Source organism: Littorina saxatilis, linkage group LG4, assembly GCF_037325665.1.
Source record: "Littorina saxatilis isolate snail1 linkage group LG4, US_GU_Lsax_2.0, whole genome shotgun sequence".
Lineage (NCBI taxonomy): Eukaryota > Metazoa > Mollusca > Gastropoda > Littorinimorpha > Littorinidae > Littorina > Littorina saxatilis.
The window spans coordinates 23,836,496-23,863,378 of NC_090248.1; the positions used below are offsets into that span (position 1 = coordinate 23,836,496).

Genomic DNA, 26,883 nt, shown 5'->3' on the forward strand with positions numbered 1-26,883 from the left:
TCTACTCACTGACGTCAGAAAGTGATCTACATCCCAGTATCATTTACACTTCTCGATATTAGTGAATCGATCGACACCTCCTGAGTAGGGTGTGATATTTATTTATATCACAATCGATGACATCTCTCCACTAGCACCGCATGCACTGGAATCTTTGAACAGCCTCATATCTGTCCACTTAACAGAAGACCCTCAAGCTAGAGGTCATGGTGGCAGATAAACGACATGTAGCCAGAAGCGTTTTGTTCTCAATTTTAAGCAGGGCAATGGAACTCCCCTTTAACTGCACCCCCTCCCCCAACTCCCATCAGCTTAATTCCTTCACCCCAGGCCGCCCTATCTGTCCTTCTAACTTGATCTCAGCTACTTTCTTCCAAGTAACCTTCCTCTCACCCCACTCACTTTCCTAGTCCCCCCCCCCTCCCCCTACGAAGTGTCGTTCGTCCCCCCCTCCCCTCCCTCCTCTCCATCCCCTCCCTCCTCTCCATTCCCAAATTAACCTTTACACACGTGACACGCACACATAAGCACGCAACGTTTTCTCTCTCTCTCTCTCTCTCTTGGTGAAGTTGTAAACACAGAGGTGTATGCAAGCACACACAATCCCAGGAGAACACCCTCCCAACCACACACACACACACGCATGCATACACACCATGTACACATGCACAGACAGACAGACACACACACCATGTACATATGCACACACACACACACACACACAAAGACACAGACCGATAGACACACACACCATGTACATATGCGCACACACACACACACAGACTAACACAGACTAACACAGACAGACAGACAGACAGACAGACAGCAACACACAAAGGTACTTCACCCAACCGACTACACTGGTGTGTACGTCATTCACTCTGCACAACAATGTCACTGCGTACACTCAGATCCGGATCGAAGGACTTGACTTATTAAATGTCTGTGTGCTGGAGCGGGTATATGATACTGCTAATTAATTACAGCTGTGTGACTGTGATCAAAACATATTGGCTGACGGACTGACACGCGTCACAGGTTGTGATATGCATTCTTCTGAAACTGTTCTGCGGCATACATTAACACAGTAACGTACGCTGTCAAGACGTATACATTGCTTTTCAATACACCTACAATACAGTGACTACACCAGACTACTGAAACAATATGACGTTAAGCAAAACTGTCCACACACCAATGTGTACCGTATTTTCTTTTAAAAAGTACTTTAAATACGCAATAACATATCAATCTGATGTACTCTAAAAACGCAAGAACCTACCAATCTGTCCATACTGTATACAACAGCACTCATACTTCTATGTTTTGCCCAAATCATGAAATACTTCAGCCAAATAAACAGTTGCTCAAATTCAAGCCCATAGGCACATTAATAAGCAGATGGGCAGGCAGACAGATACTGAAAAGGAAGCAGAAAGACTTAGTCAGAAACAGACAGATACTGAAAAGGAAGCAGAAAGACTTAGTCAGAAACAGACAGACGGACATATACAGACAAAAGCACACATGCACGTGTGCCCCAAAACCTCTCCATGCATTCACCAAAGCACAGAGGACAATCCCGAGACGGTAAAGACCCAGACATACCCACACCCTCAATACCCCCCCACCCCCCCTTTCTTTTCCTACTCCAACCTACCGCCCTTCCCCCCTTCCTCCCTGGCAGAAACGCATGATGGTCGGATCAATAAGGGTTGATCCACTTTGCTGCCTGATCTGCTTTAGTTACATTTCTTCTATCCATCAGTTTCCAAAGCAGCCTCGCACCCCGCCCCATCGCTCCTCAGTACAGCGGAACACAGGCTCCTGTACGACCTTCATCAGTCTGAGAAAATCGGGTCTTCAAATGGAGGGAGTCTTTAAAATGGAGTTTAATTTATACAATTATTGAACAGAACATCTAAGAAAAGTAAGTCTTAAAAAAAAGAAGGAAGTCTTAAATTAAGGGGTCTTAAATTGGGGGGTTCCACTGTATCCAGAAACCCCACCACGGACACTGAAAGATAGTTGGTTCATCTCACAGACCTGGCCATTTTAGTTACCCTCTGTGACACTGCCATCGAGTGGGAGAACTCTGATGGCACCCAACCCTCCATTTTACCGTCCATTTGGATTTCCCCAGCACTACCCTGCTGCGCCCCCCCCCCCCCCTATGCCCCCTTCCCACTACAACCCCTTCGTCCCCAACACCATTCCCTTTCAGTTTCCAGAAACTCATCTTGGATCAATAACATTTGATTCACTTTGCAGCCTTATTCCCTTGTGTTACCTCTCCAAGACAAAGACCACATGAGCTGAGGTGGAAACCAACCCTTTCATTTTACAATCAAGTTGGATTTTCCCAGCGTTGAACTGCTGATCCCCAATTCTCCCCCACCCCCACCCCCACCAAAAATTAAAAAAAAAAGAAGTAATTGATCAATAACAGTTGATCCACTTCGCAGGTCAATCCCTTGTAGAGACAATGAGCACAGAGCTGTGATTGGACCGAAACCCTATAATTTACAATCCAGTTGGATTTTCCAAACGTTGAACTGGTGTGTTCCCCCTCACCCACCCCCTTTTTTGCCCTTCTCTTTCCTGAAATAGTTTCTCGGTAAAGCCTCCATGATAAATAATATGTAGGCTTTGATCTGGAGGATGCATTTGGTGCGAGTTCTCTTCGTTATTTTGAGCACACCAATTGGCATTACGATTCAGCCGTCTGGAAGTTTCCTATTCCGTTTTCTCCACAGTTCAATGATGTACTATCCATCATCCACTTTTCTCCCAAGCCATCCCTCAAATCACAAACTTTCTCACAGCCCACATTTCCATCCTTAAGATTCAATAAACGTCTTCCAAAAACTGATTATGAATTCTTAAGAAATGGGCCTTTGTGCTTGTTCGTAAACAACCCAATATCGGGTAGTGACCTTAACTCAGCGGCCTCATCCTTTCAACCAAAAGACTACCCAACAGCTACCCTAACCAACCAACACACGCCACAAACGAACTCGCCTTCAAAGCATCATTTTCTTCCCTCTCCATCACGCTGGGGAGGAATGAAGCTTTGACTTTGACGTTGAAGAAGCCAAGGCGTTTGTTCCAGCGAGCGTAGGCCAGGACTAAGCAACTGACAAACTCATTACCCACCAACTAACTCACCTTCAAAGAATCGTCCTCTTTTCTCTCCAAAACGTTGAGCAGAAGGGCCGCTAGCTATGACGTTGAAACCCTAGCAGTAGCCGATGCGTTTGTTCCAGCGAGCGTAAGCTAACAGAACTCGTTTAAAGCAAGCAACTGACTAACCCATCCACCCACCAACTAACTGACCTGCAAAGCATCATCCTCTTTCCTCTCCATGACGTTGAGTAGAAAAGCAGCTATGACGTTAAACCCCTGGCAGTAGACAATGCTGGTTTGTTCTAGCGCGCACCGACCAAAAGCATTTAAAAGCAAACAAACAAACAAACAACCCTGAGCCAGACAACAAACTGACCTTCAAAGCATCATCCTCTTTCCTCTCCATGACGTTGAGCAGAAGGGCCGCTATGACGTTGAAACCCTGGCAGTAGCCGATGCGTTTGTTCCAGCGAGCGTAGGCCAGGAGGACTCGTTTGAGCACGGCTCGGTCCTGTTCGTTGTCCTGACCGCTGAAACTGCTGCACCCTGTCCTGTGTAGATCCTGTGTAGGATAGAGAGATGCAAGGTAGTGTGTTGTAGATTTGTGCTGCCTGTGGGTGTGTGCAGAGAGAGATAACTCAGAAAGGTGGGGTGGGGTGGAGAGGGAGAGACAGGCAGACAGAGAGAGAGATATGAGAAAGAGAGACAGCCAGAGACAGACAGACAGGGATCGAAAGGGACAGACAGACAGAGTGATACAGACAGATAAATAGATGGAGGGAGGGAGGGAGGGAGGGAGGGAGGGAGAGGGAGGGAGAGAGGGAGAGAGAGAGAGAGAGAGAGATAGATAGAGAGAGAGAGATGGGGGGTCGGGGGGATGGGGGGGGGGGGGGGGGGGGGGGGCAGGCAGACAGACAGAGGGACAGAGAAAGAGATAGACATCCAGACAGAGAGAGACAGCCAGACGGGAGAGAGAGAGACAGGCAGAAAGAGACAGACAAGAGAATGAGACAAACAGAAAGAGATAGAAAGAGAAAAATAGAGAGACAGACAGAGAAAAAGACAGACAGACGGAAGATTAAACTGCTGAGGGAGGAGGGGGAGGGGGAAAGCACAGCACGTGCATGCGTTTTAGCCTCTTCAAAGATTAAACTGCCAGAAAGTTTTACACTTGAATAACGTAACCTTCCACGTGAAACGAAATACCCATTTATGGTAAGTGCATGCACTTAAGACAGCAACAGGTCGTCCACGTGCTCGCATCCCATCTCCACCACTCCTAGCCATCGCCTGCTTTCACTCCATCCTTTCTAAACAAAATAAATGTTTACCCCAGCCCTGTTCCTGGATACCAGCCCCGTTGGCCTACTTTATGTCATCGTTCACATTTCAAAACTCTATGCCCTGTTAAATATTGGATATGTTCTTGTTGTCCACCCAGTCCGCTTTTGACTCCATTTTCACTCTATTTTCAAAAGTGTTGCGCTTTTAAGAATGTTGGTATGAACCTTGCCCACCCCCCATCTATTTCCCTTAGCCCCCCCCCCCTCCCCCCATCATCTTCAACCGTATTTATACTGTTCAAAAAAAGAAACGCATAGCTTGTAATATTTGGTTAATTTAGTTATATGGCTACAAGGATATCCACCAAACTGCAGAAAATGTTTATCTGGTCGTCGACCTTTCGTCCATTGCCACAAGTGAGCTCTGCACGTGACGCATGCGTTATCAGTGGCTACAATGTCAAAATTGCTCATTTGGCATGACCACTCGTCATGCTTCAGTGTAATCTCGTGAAACTCGGGGAATATTGAGCTCTCACCATGTCTTCCAAAACCCATAAAAGCGGATTGTTCGCCACAAAGAAATCAGACGACAATTCAGCGACGAAAGATGGCCCGATTGAGCAGAGAAGACCGCCAAATTGCATTGGGTCGTTTACAAGCAGGCCAAAGTCAAAGTGCAATCGCCAGGCACTTCCACGTGTCCCAGAGCACCATCAGTAGACTGTGGGTCAGGTTTCAAGCCACTGGCTCCGTTGCTGACTTGCCACGAGCGGGAAGACCAAGGGCGACAACTGCTTCTCACGACCGCTTCATACGGCTCCGCCACCTCCGGAATCGTTTCCTGTCGGCCTCATCTTCTGTCCAGGCTCTCCCCGGGCCACACCGATTATCGGACCAGACCGTGCGGAACCGCCTGCATGAAGCTGGTTTGAGAGCTCGCAGACCTCACAGAGGAGCTGTCCTCACCCGCCGCCATCGCCAGAACCGAGTGCAGTGGGGCAACCAGCACCTTCGCTGGACCGTCCGGAATCACTGGAGACACGTGTGGTTCAGCGACGAGTCCTACTTCCTGCTCCAGCGACATGATGGTCGGAGGAGGGTCTACCGGAGAGTAAACGAACGTTACGCGCCCAACTGTGTGGATGAGGCACCCGTTCATGGTGGTGGAGGCGTCATGGTGTGGGGGGCGATCAATACCGCTGGAAGGAGCACCCTGGTGCACGTCCAAGGGCGCATAACTGCCCAGCGATACGTGGAGGAAATTCTGCGCCCACACGCCCTTCCTCTTCTGGCTGACCAGGATGCCATATTCCAGCAGGACAACGCTCGCCCGCACACAGCACGACTCACCACCCAGTTCCTCACCGACCACCATGTCCAGGTGCTTCCCTGGCCATCCATGTCGCCAGACATGAACCCGATAGAACACCTCTGGGATGAATTGGACAGACGTGTGCGCAGGCGAGAAGAAGCGCCGGCAAATCACCGCGATCTATCGCAGGCACTTCAGGAGGAGTGGGACACCATCCCACAGCAAGATATCCGGCATCTGATCCAGTCCATGCCCAGAAGGTGCCGGGCAGTTGTTGTTGCTCAAGGCAGTCACACCCCTACTGACTTGACAGCCTCGGCACCCAATCGTATTGATTGACTGATTGATTTGAAGATGCAAATGAACTGTGTGTGCATTCAACTGTGTCCATACCAAATTTCAAACAAATAATCTAAATATTGGATTTTCTGTTAATTTTTTCGAAAAATAAAACAAATTTGGCAAGTAGCAACTATGCGTTTCTTTTTTTGAACAGTATAGATAGACAAGAGACAGACAAATAAAGAGACACTGACAGACAGACAGACAAACAGACAGACAGACGCCAAGAACACAACTATCAGCAGTGCCAGTGACAGGTCACCAACAAATCTGACGTCCAAGACAATGACGACACAGCGACTTACCTTGACGATCTGCATGCCGAGTTTGTCGTCATCAGGGTTGCTGCGTTCGTTAAAGGCCAGCCGCACGGTCTTGTGCCAGTCAATCTTCAGCTTACGGATGTAGTGATCGGCCAGACTCAACCATACCTGTGGACACAGAAGAGAAGCCATGCGTGTCACAATGAGGGAAATTGTGATCATGTGGACGAAATTTCAGTGATGATAATAATAATAATACAATAATAACAATGCACTGTCTTCTTCATACCCTGGTTTATTTGCCCCCTCCTTTCCCATCTACTAAACGGACAGACAGACAGGCAGATGGACGGACAGAGAGACAAACAGATACAGACACACACCCACACATACACGCGCGCACGCGCAAGCGCACGAATTCACAAACACAGTACAAGAATTACTGGAAGTTACTTCCAGTCTAAACCACCAACAATTCCAAGCTCCCACACATCGCCACCACCCCTCCCCCCACCCCCTGTCACCTTTATTTCTCAGTCACATCAATCACACAGAATCAATGACCTTTCGGACAATAAATCTTCACCGGCCGGACACCTCCCCCAACAAATCGCCTTAGTGTCAGCCTCACAGAATGACCTTCAAAGCTTACACAAAAACAAGTCACACACAAAATCGGTCAGCTTAATTTTATTTTTCCACAACCTTTCAAAACACAGTTTGGCAGGAAAAAGGAGAGAGGATGCCGGAGAGGTTGAACTTCACAAGATACAAACAATATTCCCTAAAACGTTTACAAGGTATTCAAGGCTGTAGATTTTAAAAGAAAGAAAGAAAGAAACAAACCATTAACAAGAAGAGCAAACGCTCGATCGAGTCACTTTCGCAGTTCTGAATATTATATGAGGCATCAGATGGACAGGAAGAAATTGCTATTCACAACACAATGAGTCACGTTCACATAAAATTTGAGCCCGGTCACTTTTATAGTTTCCGAGAAAAGCCCAACGTTAAGTTGTGTGTTGCCGAACAGAAAAGGCTAGTTATCTCCCTTGTTTTTCTGATAACGTTCGTAAAAGGCTACAGATGTAAATACTTTGATGTAAAGAATAATCCTACAAAGTTTCAATCACATCCGATGAACTTTGTCAAAGATATAAAATGTCTAATTTTTCCTTTGACGCTGACCTGTGACCTTGAAAAAGGTCAAAGGTCAACGAAACCATCGTTAAAGTGTAGAGGTCATTGGAGGTCACGACTAAACAAAATATGAGCCCGATCGCTTTGATAGTTTCCGAGAAAAGTCCATATAAAATGTCTAATTTTTCCTTTGACGCTGACCTGTGACCTTGAAAAAGGTCAAAGGTCAACGAAACCATCGTTAAAGTGTAGAGGTCATTGGAGGTCACGACTAAACAAAATATGAGCCCGATCGCTTTGATAGTTTCCGAGAAAAGTCCAACGTTAAGGTGGTGTCTACGGACGGCCGGCCGGACGGCCGGCCGGACAGACTAACACTGACCGATTACATAGAGTCACTTTTTCTCAAGTGACTCAAAAACAAAACAAACATATTTTCAGCTAGGCCCTACCTTAAAATAACGTCATTCCCTTTGTGCTCTCGGCGGGGAAAGAACATCAAGGGGAAGGATAAGGATAAGATTTCATACAGTCCTGTGAGGTTACCCTCTTGGAAATTCAGGCTGCTTTCTCACTGGGAAAAGCGAGCTGCCATTCAGTTTTCGGCTCTACCCATTTTTTTCTCCTTTTTCATGCATGCGTGTATTCATTTTTCCAAGCCCTGAGACTTTTGCTGTGAACTTGGCGAAGAGAGTCTGTACAAAGTTGACTCCCTCGCGGAACGTAGGGATCGAACCCACGCCGAGAGCGACGACTGGTTTTGAAGCCAGTGCCGCTACCGACTGTGCTATTTCCCCGCCCGTAGCAATCGTAGATGCATGTAAATTAAGATATACATAACCACGGATTAATATGAAAGGTACCAACGAAGTCATCGTGGATTTTAAGCGGACTGGTTGTCTTGATACTAATTGAAAGTCAAAAGCACAACGCTTATGTAAAGCAAATCTCGCACTTTTTGTTTAGACAGCTGTACAAAAATATGGTTAAGAAAGTTTTTATTCGATTGAAGCCATATTTGTTTCGATGGTAGCCATCCACACTAGTACTGACGTCAGTCTTTATTCCTCCGACGAAGTAAAAGCATCCCGCGATGAATCGAAGTGCACTTCCGGGTAATTACAACTCATAGTGCTCTAACACGCACGTAACAGTTTTTGAGTGTGTGTTTTTTTGTACCAGAAGAAACCCGACCATAGTTCTGGTAAACATAAATCCCCTTTTATCTTGTTTCCTTTTCGGTGACAAAATTGTTTACATAATACAGGAAAGTCCTTGCAATAAACGCGCATCGCCCAACTTGAATATAAAGTACTGACAGAAAGGTTATCAATTCCCAATAAACCTATTTCCGCAGACATTGATATGAATAAATTCATTATCGGAGCAATGTAGTGTCGAAGTAAATGTGTGTTATGCGGTCAGGTCTCTTATGACTGACAAAATAATTGTAAATGACAGTTGTTCTAACTTATTTGTCTTTGGTCACGACCCTACTGGAAAGAAAAGGGAAACCCTCAATATCAAAAGAAGCAATAACTGAGCAATCGATGTGGCGTTCTCATGCACAAGCACAAACAGACAGAGAGAGAGACAGAGAGAGAGAAAGAGAGAAAAAGAGAGAGAGAGAGAGAGAGAGAGAGAGAGAGAGAGACAGAGACAGAAAGAGCGAGAGAGAGAGAGAGAGAGAGAGAGAGAGAGAGAGAGAGACACACACACACACACACACACACACACAGGGAAAGACACAGAGACAACCGTCTCTAATCACCCTCCCCCCTCTTCACATACACACACATACACACATGCACACACACACACACACTCACACAATTAAACACCCACACACCCAGGCAAAATACATCATCAGCGCTAATGAAACATTAGCAACAACCGAGAGTGCACTCATACCCAGCATCCAATATTCAAAGACTACAGAAGAACCGGAAAAGCAATCCAGGCTGATTCATCTCTCCAAGACAAGAAAATCGGTCGCTCGAGAGGAAGCACAAAGAGAGAAAAGAGAGCTAAACACACGTACTAAAGATTGATGTTCCAACGTGGAGTACACGCCAGCCCACCAAGGGAGTGTGCGAGACCAGTGAACGGTCACTCGTGGCCAGTGAACTCGGACAAGGGATGAATGTGACAACTGAACAACTACTCCTTTTCGTCTCCTCAGTCCACTCGCAGAATTACCAAGTGCGTTTCTGTTTGTACTAACACTCTGTGTGTGTATTTAAGAACTTAAGGGCTTATAACATTACTATTTCTGATTTTCAATCGACTTCCGGTAGTCACTTCTGAACCTTTGTTGTCAACAATTCAAAATCGCTGGAAAGTCGTTGCCGTGTAAACAGTAAACAGATATCTTTAGCCGACTTCTGCCAAGAGCCGGAAAACACTATCGAATTGTAATAGTTCATCCTAGTAAAGTATCAGAGGGAACGTAATTTTTGTATTACATAAAAATAATAACCATAAGATCAGTAACGCAAAGAAAACTGACTTTTCAAAGGAAAACAAATTACTTTTTTTCTACGGAATGTACCATCTTTCCGCTCAAAGATAGGAGTGGTGCTCTCCCGTGGAAAAACACAACACATTTCTAGCTGTCTCAACCCCTCTCCTCCACTGACCGAATGTTGTTGTTTTTGTGTGGTTTTGTACAGTTAGCGGTGTCAACTCCATAACAAATTCTCTGGCCCATCAAGGGTGTTGCCAGAATATATTTTTCATTTTTGTCCAGGATTTATTTTCTCCGAGAAATTCGCAAAATATGGCCATTAAAACTTCCAGCAATTTAAAGCAAAATGTGGTTCTGGATGTCACCTTTACCCTACCGTAAAATTAAAGAAAAAGTGACCGTGCAAAGTTTTCGGCGATTTGAAAGAAGTTTGGAGTTTTGCCGAATGTCGATACCAAACACAGTTTCTGCTGGTCGTTTTAGTCGAGCAATAGACGATGTTCGGAAATAACTCTGTCGGGTTTGTATGGGTTGTGAAATAGTGAATACTCTTGCTTTCATTGAGGTAGACTTTCCCACGTGACAATATTAACAGCTTTTATTGTGTTTTCAGCGTAGCAATAGGGTCCGATATTTAGACGAGACAAGTATAATGCCGACGAGTCCAAGACGAGTCGCATTATACTTGTTCGAGTCTAAATATCGGACCCTATTGCTACGCTGAAAACACAATAGCGATTCTATAGCTGTTCTGACCTTGATTTGTTGTTCCAAACTTACAAAATGACAGTTTTTGCGTCGATGCGTTGATCTCAGGTTTTGATAGCAGACGCCGTTTCTTATGCGCATTAGTTTTGCGCAGGCGCCACACTGACTTTGGAAAATAACCTCGATTTGACAACACAGCCGATAAACAGCTTTTTATATTTAGTCAAGTTTTGACTAAATATTTTAACATCGAGGGGGAATCGAAACGAGGGTCGTGGTGTATGTGCGTGTGTGCGTGTGTGCGTGTGTGTGTGTGTAGAGCGATTCAGACTAAACTACTGGACCGATCTTTATGAAATTTGACATGAGAGTTCCTGGGTATGAAATCCCCGAACGTTTTTTTCATTTTTTTGATAAATGTCTTTGATGACGTCATATCCGGCTTTTCGTGAAAGTTGAGGCGGCACTGTCACGCCCTCATTTTTCAACCAAATTGGTTGAAATTTTGGTCAAGTAATCTTCGATGAAGCCCGGACTTCGGTATTGCATTTCAGCTTGGTGGCTTAAAAATTAATTAATGACTTTGGTCATTAAAAATCTGAAAATTGTAAAAAAAAATAAAAATTTATAAAACGATCCAAATTTACGTTTATTTTATTCTCCATCATTTGCTGATTCCAAAAACATATAAATATGTTATATTCGGATTAAAAACAAGCTCTGAAAATTAAATATATAAAAATTATTATCAAAATTAAATTGTCCAAATCAATTTAACAACACTTTCATCTTATTCCTTGTCGGTTCCTGATTCCAAAAACATATAGATATGATATGTTTGGATTAAAAACACGCTCAGAAAGTTAAAACAAAGAGAGGTACAGAAAAGCGTGCTATCCTTCTTAGCGCAACTACTACCCCGCTCTTCTTGTCAATTTCACTGCCTTTGCCATGAGCAGTGGACTGACGATGCTACGAGTATACGGTCTTGCTGAAAAATGGCATTGCGTTCAGTTTCATTCTGTGAGTTCGACAGCTACTTGACTAAATATTGTATTTTCGCCTTACGCGACTTGTTATTAGTTCATTCGTATACAACAACAAGTCGCGTAAGGCGAAAATACAACATTTAGTCAAGTAGCTGTCGAACTCACAGAATGAAACTGAACGCAATGCAACGCAGCAAGACCGTATACTCGTAGCATCGTCAGTCCACCGCTCACGGCATAGGCAGTGAAATTGACAAGAAGAGCGGGGTAGTAGTTGCGCTGGGAAGGATAGCACGCTTTTCTGTACCTCTCTTCGTTTTAACTTTCTGAGCGTGTTTTTAATCCAAACATATTATATCTATATGTTTTTGGAATCAGGAACCGACAAGGAATAAGATGAAAGTGTTTTTAAATTGATTTGGAAAATTTAATTTTGATAATAATTTTTATATATTTAATTTTCAGAGCTTGTTGTTAATCCAAATATAACATATTTATATGTTTTTGGAATCAGCAAATGATGGAGAATAAAATGAACATAAATTTGGATCGTTTTATAAAAATTTTTTTTTTTACAATTTTCAGATTTTTAATGACCAAAGTCATTAATTAATTTTTAAGCCACCACGCTGAAATGCAATACCGAAGTCCGGGCTTCGTCGAACATTACTTGACCAAAATTTCAACCAATTTGGTTGAAAAATGAGGGCGTGACAGTGCCGCCTCAACTTTCACGAAAAACCGGATATGACGTCATCAAAGACATTTATCAAAAAAATGAAAAAAACGTCTGAGGATATCATACCCAGGAACTCTCATGTAAAATGTCATAAAGATCGGTCCAGTAGTTTGGTCTGACTCGCTCTACACGCCCGCACGCACGCACGCACGCACGCACACACACACACACACATACACACACACACACACACACACACACACACACACACACACACACTCACACACACACACACATACACCACGACCCTCGTCTCGATTCCCCCCTCGATGTTAAAACATTTAGTCAAAACTTGACTAAATGTAAAAAGAAGTTTGAGTTTTTTTTAATTTTGAACAAGACTACTTATGAAGAAGACCAAAACACAACATCATCGGAAAACTAGAAACAACTGAAGAACTAGGATGCAACAAGGGGAGGAGAAGAGAACAGCTAATCCGTACAACGCGAGCAGACGACAGCGAAGTTTTCAGTTTGGGTGAATGGTATCGCTTCCGTCTCGTCATGAAGCGAATTTTTCAACCTCAGTTATAAACGACTACATGAATGTTTGTGCCATGGGTTGTACATCAATACTTCAGAGGGGAAGTGGGGTATTTAGTGTGGAGTTACGAGATAAGAAAGTCGGCCATTTTTGCCAATATGCTTTTGGATATTGGCAAAAATGGCCGACTTCCGTAGCATTATGCTTTGATGATCGGAAGAGACCATCCAATCACAGCCCCCGAATTCCCCCACGTGTCCACCAGAATAGCTATATAGGCCAGTCACTGAGTAGTGAAGGGTGTGTCCGAAACACGTGGACAATGAGCATGCACGCGTGGAACATTTTCCCTCTTCCACACCCCATACAAACCCGACCGAGCTATTTCAGGAGTTGGTGCAAACAATATTTTATTTCTCTTTTACATGTTCATGAAATTTAACCTATCATAAAGTGAAAAACAAGAACGAGCCTACGGAATAATTATGGTGGTGTGTCTTCAAAACAGACTTACAGTCAGAAATAGATAAGAACAAGTCGCGTAAGGCGAAATTACTACATTTAGTCAAGCTGTGGAACTCACAGAATGAAACTGAACGTAGTCCGCCGCTAGTGCAAAAGGCAGTGAAAGTGACGAGCCTGTTTGGCGCGGCAGCGGTTGCGCTGTGCTTCATAGCACGCTTTACTGTACCTCTCTTCGTTTTAACTTTCTGAGCGTGTTTTTAATCCAAACATATCATATCTATATGTTTTTGGAATCAGGAACCGACAAGGAATAAGATGAAATAGCTTTTGAAACGATTTTGGAACTTTAATTTTGATCATAATTTTAAATTTTTTAAATTTTCAGAGCTTGTTTTTAATCCAAATTAACATATTTATATGTTTTTGGAATCAGAAAATGATGAAGAATAAGATGAACGTAAATTTGGATCGTTTTATAAAAATTTTGTTTTTTTTACAATTTTCAGATTTTTAATGACCAAAGTCATTACTTAATTTTGAAGCCACCAAACTGAAATGCAATACTGAAGTCCAGCCTTCGTCGAAGATTGCTTGGCCAAAATTTCAATCAATTTGTTTGAAAAATGAGGGTGTGACAGTGCCGCCTCAACTTTTACAAAAAGCCGGATATGACGTCATCAAAGACATTTATTGAAAAAAAGAAAAAAAACCCGTCCGGGGATATCTATCCCAGAAACTCTCATGTCAAATTTCATAAAGATCGGTCCAGTAGTTTAGTCTGAATCGCTCTACACACACACACACACACACACGCACACACATACACCACACCCTCGTCTCGATTCCCCCCCCCCCTACGTTAAAACATTTAGTCAAAACGTGACTAAATGTAAAAATGGAAGACAGTCAGTGCAAAAACAGCCAATACGTTTAACACCAACTTTAGAAAGTAAAAAATCACACAAAAGAAGTTCCAGAGATCGTCTTTTAAAGGATTCTATTTAGTTTCCACTAGGTGCGAGTAGTTTCAGCTCATTCATCTCTCTCTAACGTGCTCTACATTTTAGCACAGACAGACAGACGCATGTCAAAAAAGGAAAAAGTCAATGAACGCCAGAACTATCTTAGTGGTCCCTATTAGAGTCAGGCTTCCAATTTCAAGGAAGCTCCTTCTTTCGGATCGTGGTTTGTAAGACTTCATAGGGTGGTCAGGGTGGTATTCTTGCTCTACATTTTAGCACAGCCAGACAGACAGACGCATGTCAAAAAAGGAAAAGTCAATGAACGCCAGAACTATCTTAGTGTCCCTATTAGAGTCAGGCTTCCCATTTCAAGGAAGCTCCTTCATTCGGATCGTGTTTTGTAAGACTTAATAAGGTAGTATTCTGGCTTTTAAGCAGGGCAGTGACATGGACAGAACTAAACAACCGCGATTGGTTCTTTCCAATTACAGGGGCTATTTCACTCAGACTGACGCGGTAATTCCACAAGAAACACTCCTAAGGGAATGGTAACTCCAAAGCCCCCCCCATTCTCCATCAAGCCCTCCAAGAGAGCTGTATTTCCACAGGAAATTCTCACATCACAGAAGAAAAACTTCTCTCAACTTTGGCGGGTTTTCCACAGGAAACTCTCCCAAGAGACTGACAACTCCTAAGCCCTCCTATCACGCAGGCTTGTTTTTCGACAGGAACTTTTTCAGAGGGTCAAATCTAAAGTTCTCTAAACTTGAAAGCAACGCCCGAACTCAGTTTGTAAATTTTGGTTTGTCTCTCTGTATTGTATTATTTGTGTTCCAGTTTTGTATCGCCTGCATTGTTTGTTATAGTCACTGTTCGTATACATTTACCTAACCATTTTCTGTTCTTGGCCGTGAGCTATTATTTATTTCTACAGGCCAGTATCGTACGGGGAGAGTAAATGGGGAAAAAAAACCAACCCCACACATTATTGATAAAAAGACATAAGAAATTGGTAATCGGTACCGGGAGTCGGGGGCACTTGGGGAGGAAGCCAACTGGATGTTTCATTATTCTCCCACCGACCGCCAGCCATAGTCACCACTGACCACACACGTAACCAACCAATCACAATGAACAATGAAAGACACTACATGATGACAGATCTTTATCTGAACTCAGACGGCAATTTCAAGAATAGAAACTCCCTTAGAGAAAAGACAACGCGAAGTTAGCCCCAAAGAAATCACTGCAAAGAAGGCTATGGATGGGAGGGAGTTGAAAAAAGGGAAATATATAAGACATTTGCATACTGATCAACTTGATTCAGTCTTTCTATTCCCACTATTCAATCAATCAATATGAGGCTTATATCGCGCATATTCCGTGGGTACAGTTCTAGGCGCTTTGCAATGATGCTGTGTGAGATGAAATTTTATACGGCCAGTAGATTGCAGCCATTTCGGCGCATATTTACCTTTCACGGCCTATTATTCCCTGTCACACGGGTAAAGGAAGACAATTATTAACTGTGCCTAAGCAATTTTGCCAGGAAAGACCCTTTTGTCAATCGTGGGATCTTTAACGTGCACACCCCAACACTATTGACAACACAGCAAACGAACACAATGACCAAAGAAAAGAAAAGAAAAGAAAAGAAAAGAAACAACAACAACAACAACAACAACAACAACAACAACAACAACAACAACAACAACAACAACGCTGTAATCGCTCTTGCCATGATAAAAGCCAATATTTCTTTAATGAAAAAAAAGAAAATCATTCGGCAAGCTAACTCAGGGTTTTATCATTTTGGGAAGGTCGGCTCCTTGGCTGTGACAACACCAAAAAACAAAACAGCAACAAGAACGCTGTGATGGCTCTCGCCATGATAAGAGCCAATATTTATTCAATACAAAAAAAATGAATATCATAGGGCAAGCTAACTCAGGGTTTTATCATTTTGGGAAGGTCGGGCACTTGGTTGTGACAACGACAACAACAAAACAGAAACAAGAACGCTATGATCGCTCTTGCCATGATAAAAGCCCATATTTATTTAATGAAAAAAAGAGAAAATCAAAGGCGCAGCTAACTCAGGGTTTTTATATTTAGTCAAGTTTTGACTAGATATTTTAACATCGAGGGGGAATCGAAACGAAGGTCGTGGTGTATGTGTGTATGTGTGTGTGTGTGTGTGTGTATGTGTGTGTGTATGTGTGTGTGTGCGTGCGTGTAGAGCGATTCAGACCAAACTACTAGACCGATCTTTATGAAATTTGACATGAGAGTTCCTGGGATTGATATCCCCATACGTTTTTTTCATTTTTTTGATAAATGTCTTTGATGACGTCATATCCGGCTTTTCGTGAAAGTTGAGGCGGCACTGTCACGCCCTCATTTTTCAACCAAATTGGTTGAAATTTTAGTCAAGTAATCTTCGACGAAGCCCGGGGTTCGGTATTGCATTTCAGCTTGGTGGCTTAAAAATTAATTAATGACTTTGGTCATTAAAAATCTGAAAATTGTAAAAAAAAATAAAAATTTATAAAACGATCCAAATTTACATTTATCTTATTCTCCATCATTTGCTGATTCCAAAAACATATAAATATGTTATATTCGGATTAAAAACAAGCTCTGAAAATTAAATATATAAAAATTATTATCAAACTTTTTTTTTCGAAATCAATTTAAAAACACTTTCATCTTATTCCTTGTCGGTTCCTGATTCCAAAAATATATAGATATGATATGTTTGGATTAAAAACACGCTCAGAAAGTTAAAACGAAGAGAGGTACAGAAAAGCGTGCTATGCAGCATAGCGTAACCACTACCCCGCTCGCGCGCTCTTCTTGTCAATTTCACTGCCTATGCCGTGAGCGGTGGACCACGAGTATACGGTCTTGCTGCGTTGCATTGCGTTCAGTTTCATTCTGTGAGTTCGACAGCTACTTGACTAAATATTGTATTTTCGCCTTACGCGACTTGTATTATCTTGGGAAGGTCGGTCACTTGGTTGTGAGAACAATAACAACTCAACTGCAACATGAACAACAACGCTGTGATCGCTCTTGCCATGATAAAAGCCAAAACGACTTTGATAAAAAAAATAAAAATGAAAAAATGAAAAAATGAAAAAACAAAACCCAACTCGACCTTCTTTCTGAACTCGGGCGGTATTCCCATGGGCAGCCTGTTGACGGCCTTCATGGCGTCTTTCCACTGGTCAAAGGCACTCTGGCCTGGAGGTGGATCCAGGCTGAACTTCATCCTTGTGTCAATCTCTGTAACACACACAAAAAACACATCCTTTTTAAACGTCAGTTTGGAGGAGCTGAAGAAATATCCTTGGCCCAATCAAAGACACTGCACAGAAAATGTAGCGTTAATACACAGAAAAGAACAGCTTAATTTTGTCATCAGTTTAAAGAAAGAGAAAGAAAACGCGAGGCGTGTTAAGGGCGTTGATGAAGTATTCATGACTCGGACACAGTGTACAGACAAAAAGCTTAAAGGGGTTAGAAGAAAGGACAAGCGACAGACAGACAAAAGGAGAGAGAAAAAGAAAGCTAAAAAGAGATGAAAAATGTCAATGAGACAGGCTACGTAGGAAAACAAAAGCAAAAGAGATATTTTTTTTTTAAGAAAAAAGCTAAAAATGTATTTTTTAAAGTCTTACAACAAATGCAAAGGTTGTGTGACTTGCAGGAAAAACAAGTCAAAAAGACCCTAAAAACAAAAACTTTGTTTCTTTGGAGCGATTCTGTCATTTTCTGTTTACCTTTCATGTTCAAATGTCAGTGGTTGCAGATGTGGCCGTATTTGTTATCTCCTTTGCAGTATAGTGTAGCGTTAATTTTTTCTCTCTATAAAATAGGATCGGTTCTTCAGTGTAAGCTCGGTTCTACAAAGCAAAAAAAAAAAAAAGAAACAAAAATCCTCTGGCTTACCCACAAAGATGCAGAGTAGGAAGTGACAGCCAAGGTTGTTAAACTTTTTCACAAGGACATTTTTTTCCACGATAAAGAGACTTTAAAAGACTTAATTATAATCCCCCAGCCAGAGTTGTCAGAAAACTACACTAGCAAAGTCTTCGGAGGTCGGTCAAGAAACTTTGAAGGAGGACACGGTAACGCGGAGCAGAATGAATTCCACCAAGACTGCCGCTTGTCTGGTCGGCATCGTCTGCATAGAAACACAGGACAGACACCACTCGCTCGCTCTCATTAAAAACTGGTTAGATTCTTGGGAGAAGAGTCTCCCCTTGTCACGCTCAAAATCCGCTCCTGTCAAGACTGTTAGACAAGGCAGTAGTCAAGACGCAGATAGTATGTGAAGATAGCGTAATCAGACTCCTAAAGTCTACGCTGCTGCTGCTCCTGAAGCAAATCACGAACCAACTCGACTAAATTAAGTCTATAACACACGTTAGTCTCTGAATCCACTTAGACGTTTAATATAATCTGTATCCCCGATTTAACTCGCGGGTTAGCCCAAGGAGCGCGCGCCTTTTATATGCTGGGCCCCCTTAGATGTTGGTCCTATTGATCTGTTGCACATCTGGTGTTTAAATATTGCTTTAGCCCCCCCCCCCCCTCCCCCCCCAAGTCAGTTTTTTCTCTCCTCTCGAACTGATGATGGCACATAAGTCTGGTATAAACTTTGTCATAATTATGTCGACTAATCGACCGCCCTCGAAAAAAGCTGAGTAGCACAAGCGCGCCATAATTGACGCAGAAAGCGGGGATGTAGCTCAGTCGGTAGCGCGCTGGATTTGTATCCAGTTGGCCGCTGTCAGCGTGAGTTCGTCCCCACGTTCGGCGAGAGATTTATTTCTCAGAGTCAACTTTGTGTGCAGACTCTCCTCGGTGTCCGAACACCCCCGTGTGTACACGCAAGCACAAGACCAAGTGCGCACGAAAAAGATCCTGTAATCCATGTCAGAGTTCGGTGGGTTATAGAAACACGAAAATACCCAGCATGCTTCCTCCGAAAACGGCGTATGGCTGCCTAAATGGCGGGGTAAAAAACGGTCATACACGTAATTCCACTCGTGCACAAAAACAACGAGTGTACGTGGGAGTTTCAGCCAATGAACGAAGAAGAAGAAGAAGAAGAAGACGCAGAAAAGCACAGCTGATGCAAATTCTGAGGTGGGAGCTCAAAAAAGGCACACAATAATTGTAGTTCAATGTAAAAACACATCATCGGTTGTTTTTTCCCAATTTCTTTGGGGAAAAAATCCCACTCGGAACAATTATAGAGTTTTTGTCATCATAAAATTTGGAACTGATGTTTTTTCTTGTTTTTTTTCTGTTTGATTATGGGAATTCCGTCATCATAAATTCGGAAGTTAAAAACAAAGGGCATGTTTTTTTTAATTACGTGGATGCTGTCACCTGGAAATTTGGGAGTTAAAAACAGATATGATGTTATTGATTTGGCGTGTTTTGTCATCTGAAAATGTGGAAGCCGACTGTAATTGAGGTGGTTTTTTTCCTAGTTACGGAAATCTTGTCAGCTGAACATATAGAAGTTGAAACTAGGGTGTTTTTGTGTGTTTTTGTTTAACTAATTAGAAGCAACTTGTCATCAGAAAATTTAGAAGTTGGACATGGCAATACTTTTTCCAATTATTGAGATCTTGACAACAGAATATGAGAGAGCTCATTGCAACGAGACATTTCTTACTCAATTTCTGGGATCATATTAATCAGAACTTTTAGAATTAATAATTGTAATTACATTTTGACAGATTTTCAAGACCTTCCGAAAAGATTGTGTTTGCCGTCATGAAGTTTGGAAGTTATGTTATATATGTTATATGAAGTCTTATATCGCGTGCGTATCTCCAGACTCGGACTCAAGGCGCAGGGATCTATTTATGCCGTGTGAGATGGAATTTTTCACACAATACATCACGCATTCACATCGACCAGCAGATCGCAGCCATTTCGGCGCATATCCTACTTTTCACGGCCTATTATTCCAAGTCACACGGGTATTTTGGTGGACATTTTATTATCTATGCCTATACAATTTTGCCAGGAAAGACCCTTTTGTCAATCGTGGGATCTTTAACGTGCACACCCCCCCAATGTAGTGTACACGAAGGGACCTCGGTTTTTCGTCTCATCCGAAAGACTAGCACTTGAACCCACCACCTAGGTTAGGAAAGGGGGGAGAAAATTGCTAACGCCCTGACAACGGAAGTTGACAATAACGACTTTTTTGGATTGAACCAGAACATTCACACTCACTCCGTCCTAGTCAAATAAATAAATGTGCCTTATATAAATAAATATTACAAACCTAGCTGTTTCTGTTTCCTCGGTGGTACACCCAGCGAGAGACCCATTTTATTTTAGCGAAAGACAACTGCAAGTTATCGAGACGCACTACCAAACACATTGCACTTTCTCTACCACATCTTTCTATTCACATCTCTATCCTTGGTGAACATTATGTCTAGTGCAATTTACAAGTGGTTTACTTCAACTGCGGAGACGTGCCACGAATGAAAGGGATTCGCAAAACTTTTTCCCTCAATTTTTGTCCACAACAACAACAACTGCTACTTAAACCAGAACTAAGACGCGTTACGTTAATTACTAAGAACTAATGGAAAAGACGCGTGTAGGCCTGAAGCTCCCACCATCAAACAGAAGAAAGCTTTATGTATATCGACCATTGTCGCCGGCCGCTGCCATTCCAAAGTAAGCTCCTCAGTGCGGGCATACAATGCGTATCTCTCTTTTATGTAGACTCTTTGTCGTCTGCTCAACAGTAAAACATAACTCAAACATTTACGCCTGCTCAATATGGATGTTGTGCATGTACAAGTTTATTGATTCACGCTGTTACTTTTTAGCGCATCTTTATGGAAAAATCTATGCGGAATGTCAAAAGAGTTAGACCGGCGGGGGCAGGCAGAATCTTTCTATCGATTACAGGCGCTTGTGCTATTGATTTACGACCTGTTTTGTCACATTTCTGCGTTAAGTATGTACGTAACATCTTTCTTGGGGAGACAGAATAAGGGATGAGCGACCGGGATTCGAACTCACGACCTCCCGAGTAAGACGTCGGCCTCCTAATCGGGAGGTCGTGAGTTCGAATCCCGGTCGCTGCCGCCTGCTGGGTTAAGAGTGGAGATTTTTCCGATCTCCCAGGTCAACTTATGTGCAGACCTGCTAGTGACTTAACCCCCTTCGTGTGTATACGCAAGCACAAGACCAAGTGCGCACGGAAAAGATCCTGTAATCCATGTCAGAGTTCGGTGGGTTATAAAAACACGAAAATACCCAGCATGCATCCCCCGAAATCGGCATATGCTGCCTGAAATGGTAGGGTAAAAACGGTCATACACGTAAAAACCCACTCATGCAAAAACATGAGTGAACGTGGGAGTTTCAGCCCATGAACAAAGAAGAAGAAGATGAAGAAGAAGAAGAAGAAGAAGAAGAAGAAGAAGAAGAAGAAGAAGAAGAAGAAGAAGAAGAAGAAGAAGAAGAAGAAGAAGAAGAAGAAGATGAAGAAGAAGAAGAAGAAGAAGAACATTGCTAAACGCCTACTCAGCCACAAAAGGTAATTTTGTACAGCGGGAAAAAAATGTAGCCTCCCACTCCCCTAGTTTCTGTAGCTTGTGCTATTTTTCCCTTTGCACAAACATTTGTTATAGAAGCAGTGAAGAAAAGCACTAGGAGTAAAGTAAGCGAAAAGGCCTACACGAATTCCGTCTGCCGCAAGAGAAAGAAAGAAAGAAAAAAAGAACGAACGAACGAAAGAAAGAAAGATAGATAAAAAGGACGACATGGATGGGAGGAAGCAACAAACGAAAGGAGGATGGACGAAGGAAGGACCAAACACAGAAGAAAGATGGAAAACCAACCTCCACATTATCATCGCCATCGGAGACAAACTAAAATCTTACAACAACAGCAACCACAACTCAGACATTCTGAGACGAAGACAAACTCGAAACATTTAAGACTTTGTAATCACGGTTACCACTATTTTTGCATTTAAAAGTGTTTTTCAACGATGTCTCGAGGACACGAAACGCCTGCAGCAAAGATTTCACAACTCGATCTCTGTTTCTGACGCCAAAAATAGTGCAAAGCAGCTCAGAATAAAAGCTAGTGCGCCTGTTCTCCAGATCTTGATATTTAAATCCCAATCGAATCGCGCAATAAAATGCTCGTAAACTAAAAATACTATAAAATATCACGGATGATTTGATATTGTCTGAAGGTGGCACACAAAAATAGAAAGGATGTGTGTGTGTGTGAGAGTGTGAGAGTGTGTGTGTGTGTGTGTGTGTGTGTGTGTGTGTGTGTGTGTGTGTGTGAGAGAGAGAGCGAGAGAGAGAGAGACAGAGAGAGACAGAGACAGAGAGAGAGAGTCTTTCAGTCACCCTTTATACCTCCAGAAGGAATCCGTAAACTCATATCCAAGATTAATACTCCATTTGAATCACAACCACACACAGAAACATTACAATCAGTACCTCGTCGAAAACTGTCCCATTTCAGATATTTTCCAGTACAGAAAAATACTCCAGCATCAGAAACATAACGATCTCACTTCAGACATCTTCTATTACTTCTACAATCCAGTGTTTCTTCTTTTCTTTCCACACACCACGTTTTTCCCCGTTTTTTTTCTGCGTTCATGGGCTGCAACTCCCACGTACCCTCGAGTTTTGCAGAAGTGGGCTTTTATGCGAGATCTTTTTTTAATAATGCTTCACCATCACAAGTAGAAAGAACACCTCAAACATTCACTACGGCAACCACATCTTATATGTCCTTTCATCTCAGAATCCGTTGCACTGCTCTTGTTATATTCACACACCAGAGAAAGCAACGCTACAACATGAATATCCAGAGAAAGGAATACTGAATAAATCTATGTACTATTTGATTACACACGCGGAATCAGAAGGCCCGAATATTCCCTGTGTACGCCAACACACGACGAGAAGGAAGAAGACAATAGAATCATACACACACATGTAATTCCACAAGCCGGCTGGTAGCGCGCGATAGACACGACCACACCCAGCTAATGATACTGATAAGGTGAAAACTGCAGGTAGATTATACATACACCCTGGCAACCTCCCTTGACCAGCGTTCGTCACACCTGCGCTACTGAAAGGGGTGGGTGGGCCACTGGCTACTGTTCACAATAAACTGTGCCAAAAAATTATTGCGACGTCTTTCGTATCCCAACTAGGGCAGTTTTTCCCGTGCCATTTCATTCAAAACTGTCTATGCCATTCAAGGCAAAGTTTATGTTGGATTGTTTTGTGGAAAGGGAAAGGGGTGAGCAGTGGGGGAGGGGTTATAGTACTGGTCAAATATGGTTGTCACGAATGGTGATAATGAAGGTAGCTGGAGAGCAGTGGAGTCGATAGAGTGGTCCTTCTCACACCCTTTCCTATGATGTGAGTATAAAACTGTCACTGTAAGAGTATAGTCATCGAATGCAAACATTCCATGAACTCAGACTGGGGCAACAGAAAGCTAGATACTGACAGTATACGTCGACTCACGTCGAAGTTGTCACGAGAGAAGGAAAAGTAGGGACAGGGAACAGGCTGGAACGGTCACTGGCTACAACAAAACTATGTAACGCTAGTTCTGTGGCCTTCTTGATTGCACTCGCCCCCCCCCCCCCTCCACATACTCCCCTCCCCCTTCACTGAACGCCACCAAGAGAGAGAGAGAGAGAAAAAGAGAGAGAGAGAGAGAGAGAGAGAGAGAGAGAGAGAGAGAGAGAGAGAGAGAGAGAGAGAGAGAGAGACAGAGTGAGAGACAGAGACAGACAGAGAGAGAGAGACAGGGAGAGAGACAGAGAGAGAGAGAGAGAGAGACAGAGAGAGAGAGAGAGAGAGAGAGAGAGAGAGAGAGAGAGAGAGAGAGAGAATTTTAACACAATCGAGCTCTATTAAATCAGACAAGATCATTCTGTTCTGAGGTAACAGTGTTAAACATTTAAAGGTGAATAAAGTGTGTTATCACCGGGGATTTGTGTAGATTAGTAATTTGAGTGTGCTTGTCAGTTTGACAATACATTCAGCGTACACTATTTGGCTCGACAGTAAGTCTGTTTATCTCATTTATTTTTGAGGCGTGATAAGATCAATAGACATCCGCCTTAACACATTTATCTTTGAGTTGACAACACTGGCCTTTGCGGGTCTTAGCAGCAAGCACCTCGTGCCAGGAGATAGTGTGAGGTAATATACCAATCCACGAAAGAAACGCAACAACAGGTCTTTTCAAAAAGTAAATCAGTTTTCACTTAATGCAAAATAACATTTTCGTTATCCAGAAAAAGCCTGGCTAGCTAGTTTGAATTTTTGTTTTGAAAATGTGAAATCATCCTGATTACAAATTAGATTTTTAAACATCTGTATCCGAATATATAAAACAAGGCTTCCCAAACTTTCCGTTTCTAATTTTCTATGGTGGATCAGTATGTTTCTGATAATCACTGTTCTTAGTTGAAGCAAAAGTACATGAAACACTTTTCACGGGGGGAGATATATATACGCTTGTATATGGACAAGCGACGGATAGATAGGGGGAGGGGGGGTTGGGTAGAAAGAAACGGACAATTACAGACTGTGTTCCGACAGACTAAAAGATTCAGATTGAAACGCAGAAAAAGACAGCTACATCAAAATAAAACACAGCCAGAAAAAAGCGAAAACAACCAAACCTTTATTCCCCAAACAACCATTACAAGACGAAAGGGGGACAGAATAATAGTCCATCAACATCCAACACACCGCCAGGACTCCATTCACCAGTTCCTGCTGATGTCAGAGGCCTTTATTAGATCTCAATCTGTCAGCTCAGACGTCGTGCCCAATCATCAACTTCCTCTGCGCCCAGACGGGCCAATCATATTCTGACAAATGTGCTTTCAAATCTCTAACCGTTATGCAGCGCGCGACGGAGAACCGCGTTGCCAAATAATCTGTAGTCAGCCAGGGTTTGTCCAGCCCTGTATTGAAGGTAATCATGTTGGATGTTGTTATTGACACATGACAGACTCGAGTTTTCAAGTTACGATGGAGACTGTGATGTGTGTTTCTTCTCTTATGATTGATACGTAAAAGGCTAGCGTTTCCAAGTTACATGCGGTATGGTTTGTGTTTCTTTCATCTTGTATTCCTCGACGACGTAAACAGAAAATAAATATAATATCAGATGATGAATCCGGGAGCGAACGTTAACGAGAAGAAGAAGATGATGATGAATCCAGGAGATTCAAATCCAAGTACACATCTTCCTCTCGGATTGAATTTGTGGTCGCGAGATTTGATTTCGAATCAATCAAGCAATCAACAAAGCAGACACTTGTTGTAGTAAAAGTCTCAAGGGTTCTAATGAAAGCTTATAAACATTCGAAAGATTTTCAAACAGGGAACACATTTTTCAACAACGTTTAGGGATAAGAATGAAAAGAACAGGATGTGGTTTGCAAGGCACTGCAAGTAATAAAGACAGCGACATGGCTGATGCTTTGGTGAAAACCCGTTGCTGACGAAGGAGAGACAGAAAGCGCAGACACTGAAGCGCAGACACGCACACCAGCCGACATAACTATTATGTTTAATAAAAAAAACCCACGTTATACAGATATATATAATGCCTTCATCCGCTTCAGTACACTATCAGCTCCGCCCCAGCTCCTGAGAGGAATTGCGAAACGCGAGTACGTGTGCCGCAGTTTGTGTGGTCTGATCACGCCTTCTTGTCAGGATCTCGCAAGACTGTTGAAAAATGATGGCCCTTTTCCCTCCCGGGAACACATATATTTCTCCTCATCGATCGTAAACCACTGACATTTTCCACTTTCTGCTTACGAGGCATCCGCAATTCACTTGAGAATACTGGATGTATACACGCGAAACGCGGGGTTGGTTGTCTTTTAAAAAGTTCCTTTAACATTTCTAAAGTGCGACCTCAGTTTGAGCTGTATTTTCAACAACAAAGAAGTATAGTGCGAAATACGTTTCTACAAAAACATGTCAATCAGGCATGGATAGGAATTGGTGGTGGGGGTGGGGGGGGGGGGGGGGGGGGCGGTCTCGCATGCAGTGCTACCGTCAATTCACTGCAGAGAGAAATATAAAATCAATGTGCTTTTATATTCACAGCAGACTTTTGAGACAGTATTGTCAATAATAGTTATGTCGGCTGGTGTGCGTGTCATCTGATCCTCTTAAACAACATTCGTTCAATCCCCCCCCCCCCCCACCCCCCCCCCCCCACACACACATTCCCTCCCACAAAAGTCTCAAGGACACACACTCTAAGTCTAACTCAATCTCCCCAATAATTTTGCATCGATAGAGTGGTGATAATTGGGAATTTGACATTTGCCAAATTTGAACTATTCTTCTTCTATTTACAGCCATTCGAAAGCAGATTATGAACTGCAGCCATAAAATTAAGTAAGACAGATTTTCGCTTAAAATGTCAAGCGGCCTTATCAAGCGACGGTGAAGAAAGAAAAAAAGCGAAGCAAAAACTAACTGTTATCGTAGCCCCGAGAAGGAAAGTAGGTTTCACTCC

General features: G+C 42.8%; 1 protein-coding gene across 4 annotated transcripts in view; it reads right to left on the reverse strand.

Moving 5' to 3' along the window:
- The window catches only part of LOC138964273 (TBC1 domain family member 30-like), a 163,477-nt gene that overhangs the window by 15,000 nt on the left and 121,594 nt on the right, over nucleotides 1–26,883 (reverse strand). For 2 of the 4 annotated variants that reach the window (XM_070336178.1, XM_070336180.1), the window contains 3 exons: nucleotides 17,444–17,571; nucleotides 6,372–6,497; nucleotides 3,503–3,688 (listed from right to left, as the gene is read on the reverse strand). In XM_070336178.1, coding sequence (XP_070192279.1) covers nucleotides 3,503–3,688; nucleotides 6,372–6,497; nucleotides 17,444–17,571 — 440 coding nt within the window. Of the gene's footprint in view, nucleotides 1–3,502; nucleotides 3,689–6,371; nucleotides 6,498–17,443; nucleotides 17,572–18,068; nucleotides 18,774–26,883 lie in introns of those variants that run through there. The other 2 variants (XM_070336181.1, XM_070336179.1) reach the window with 2 other exon arrangements.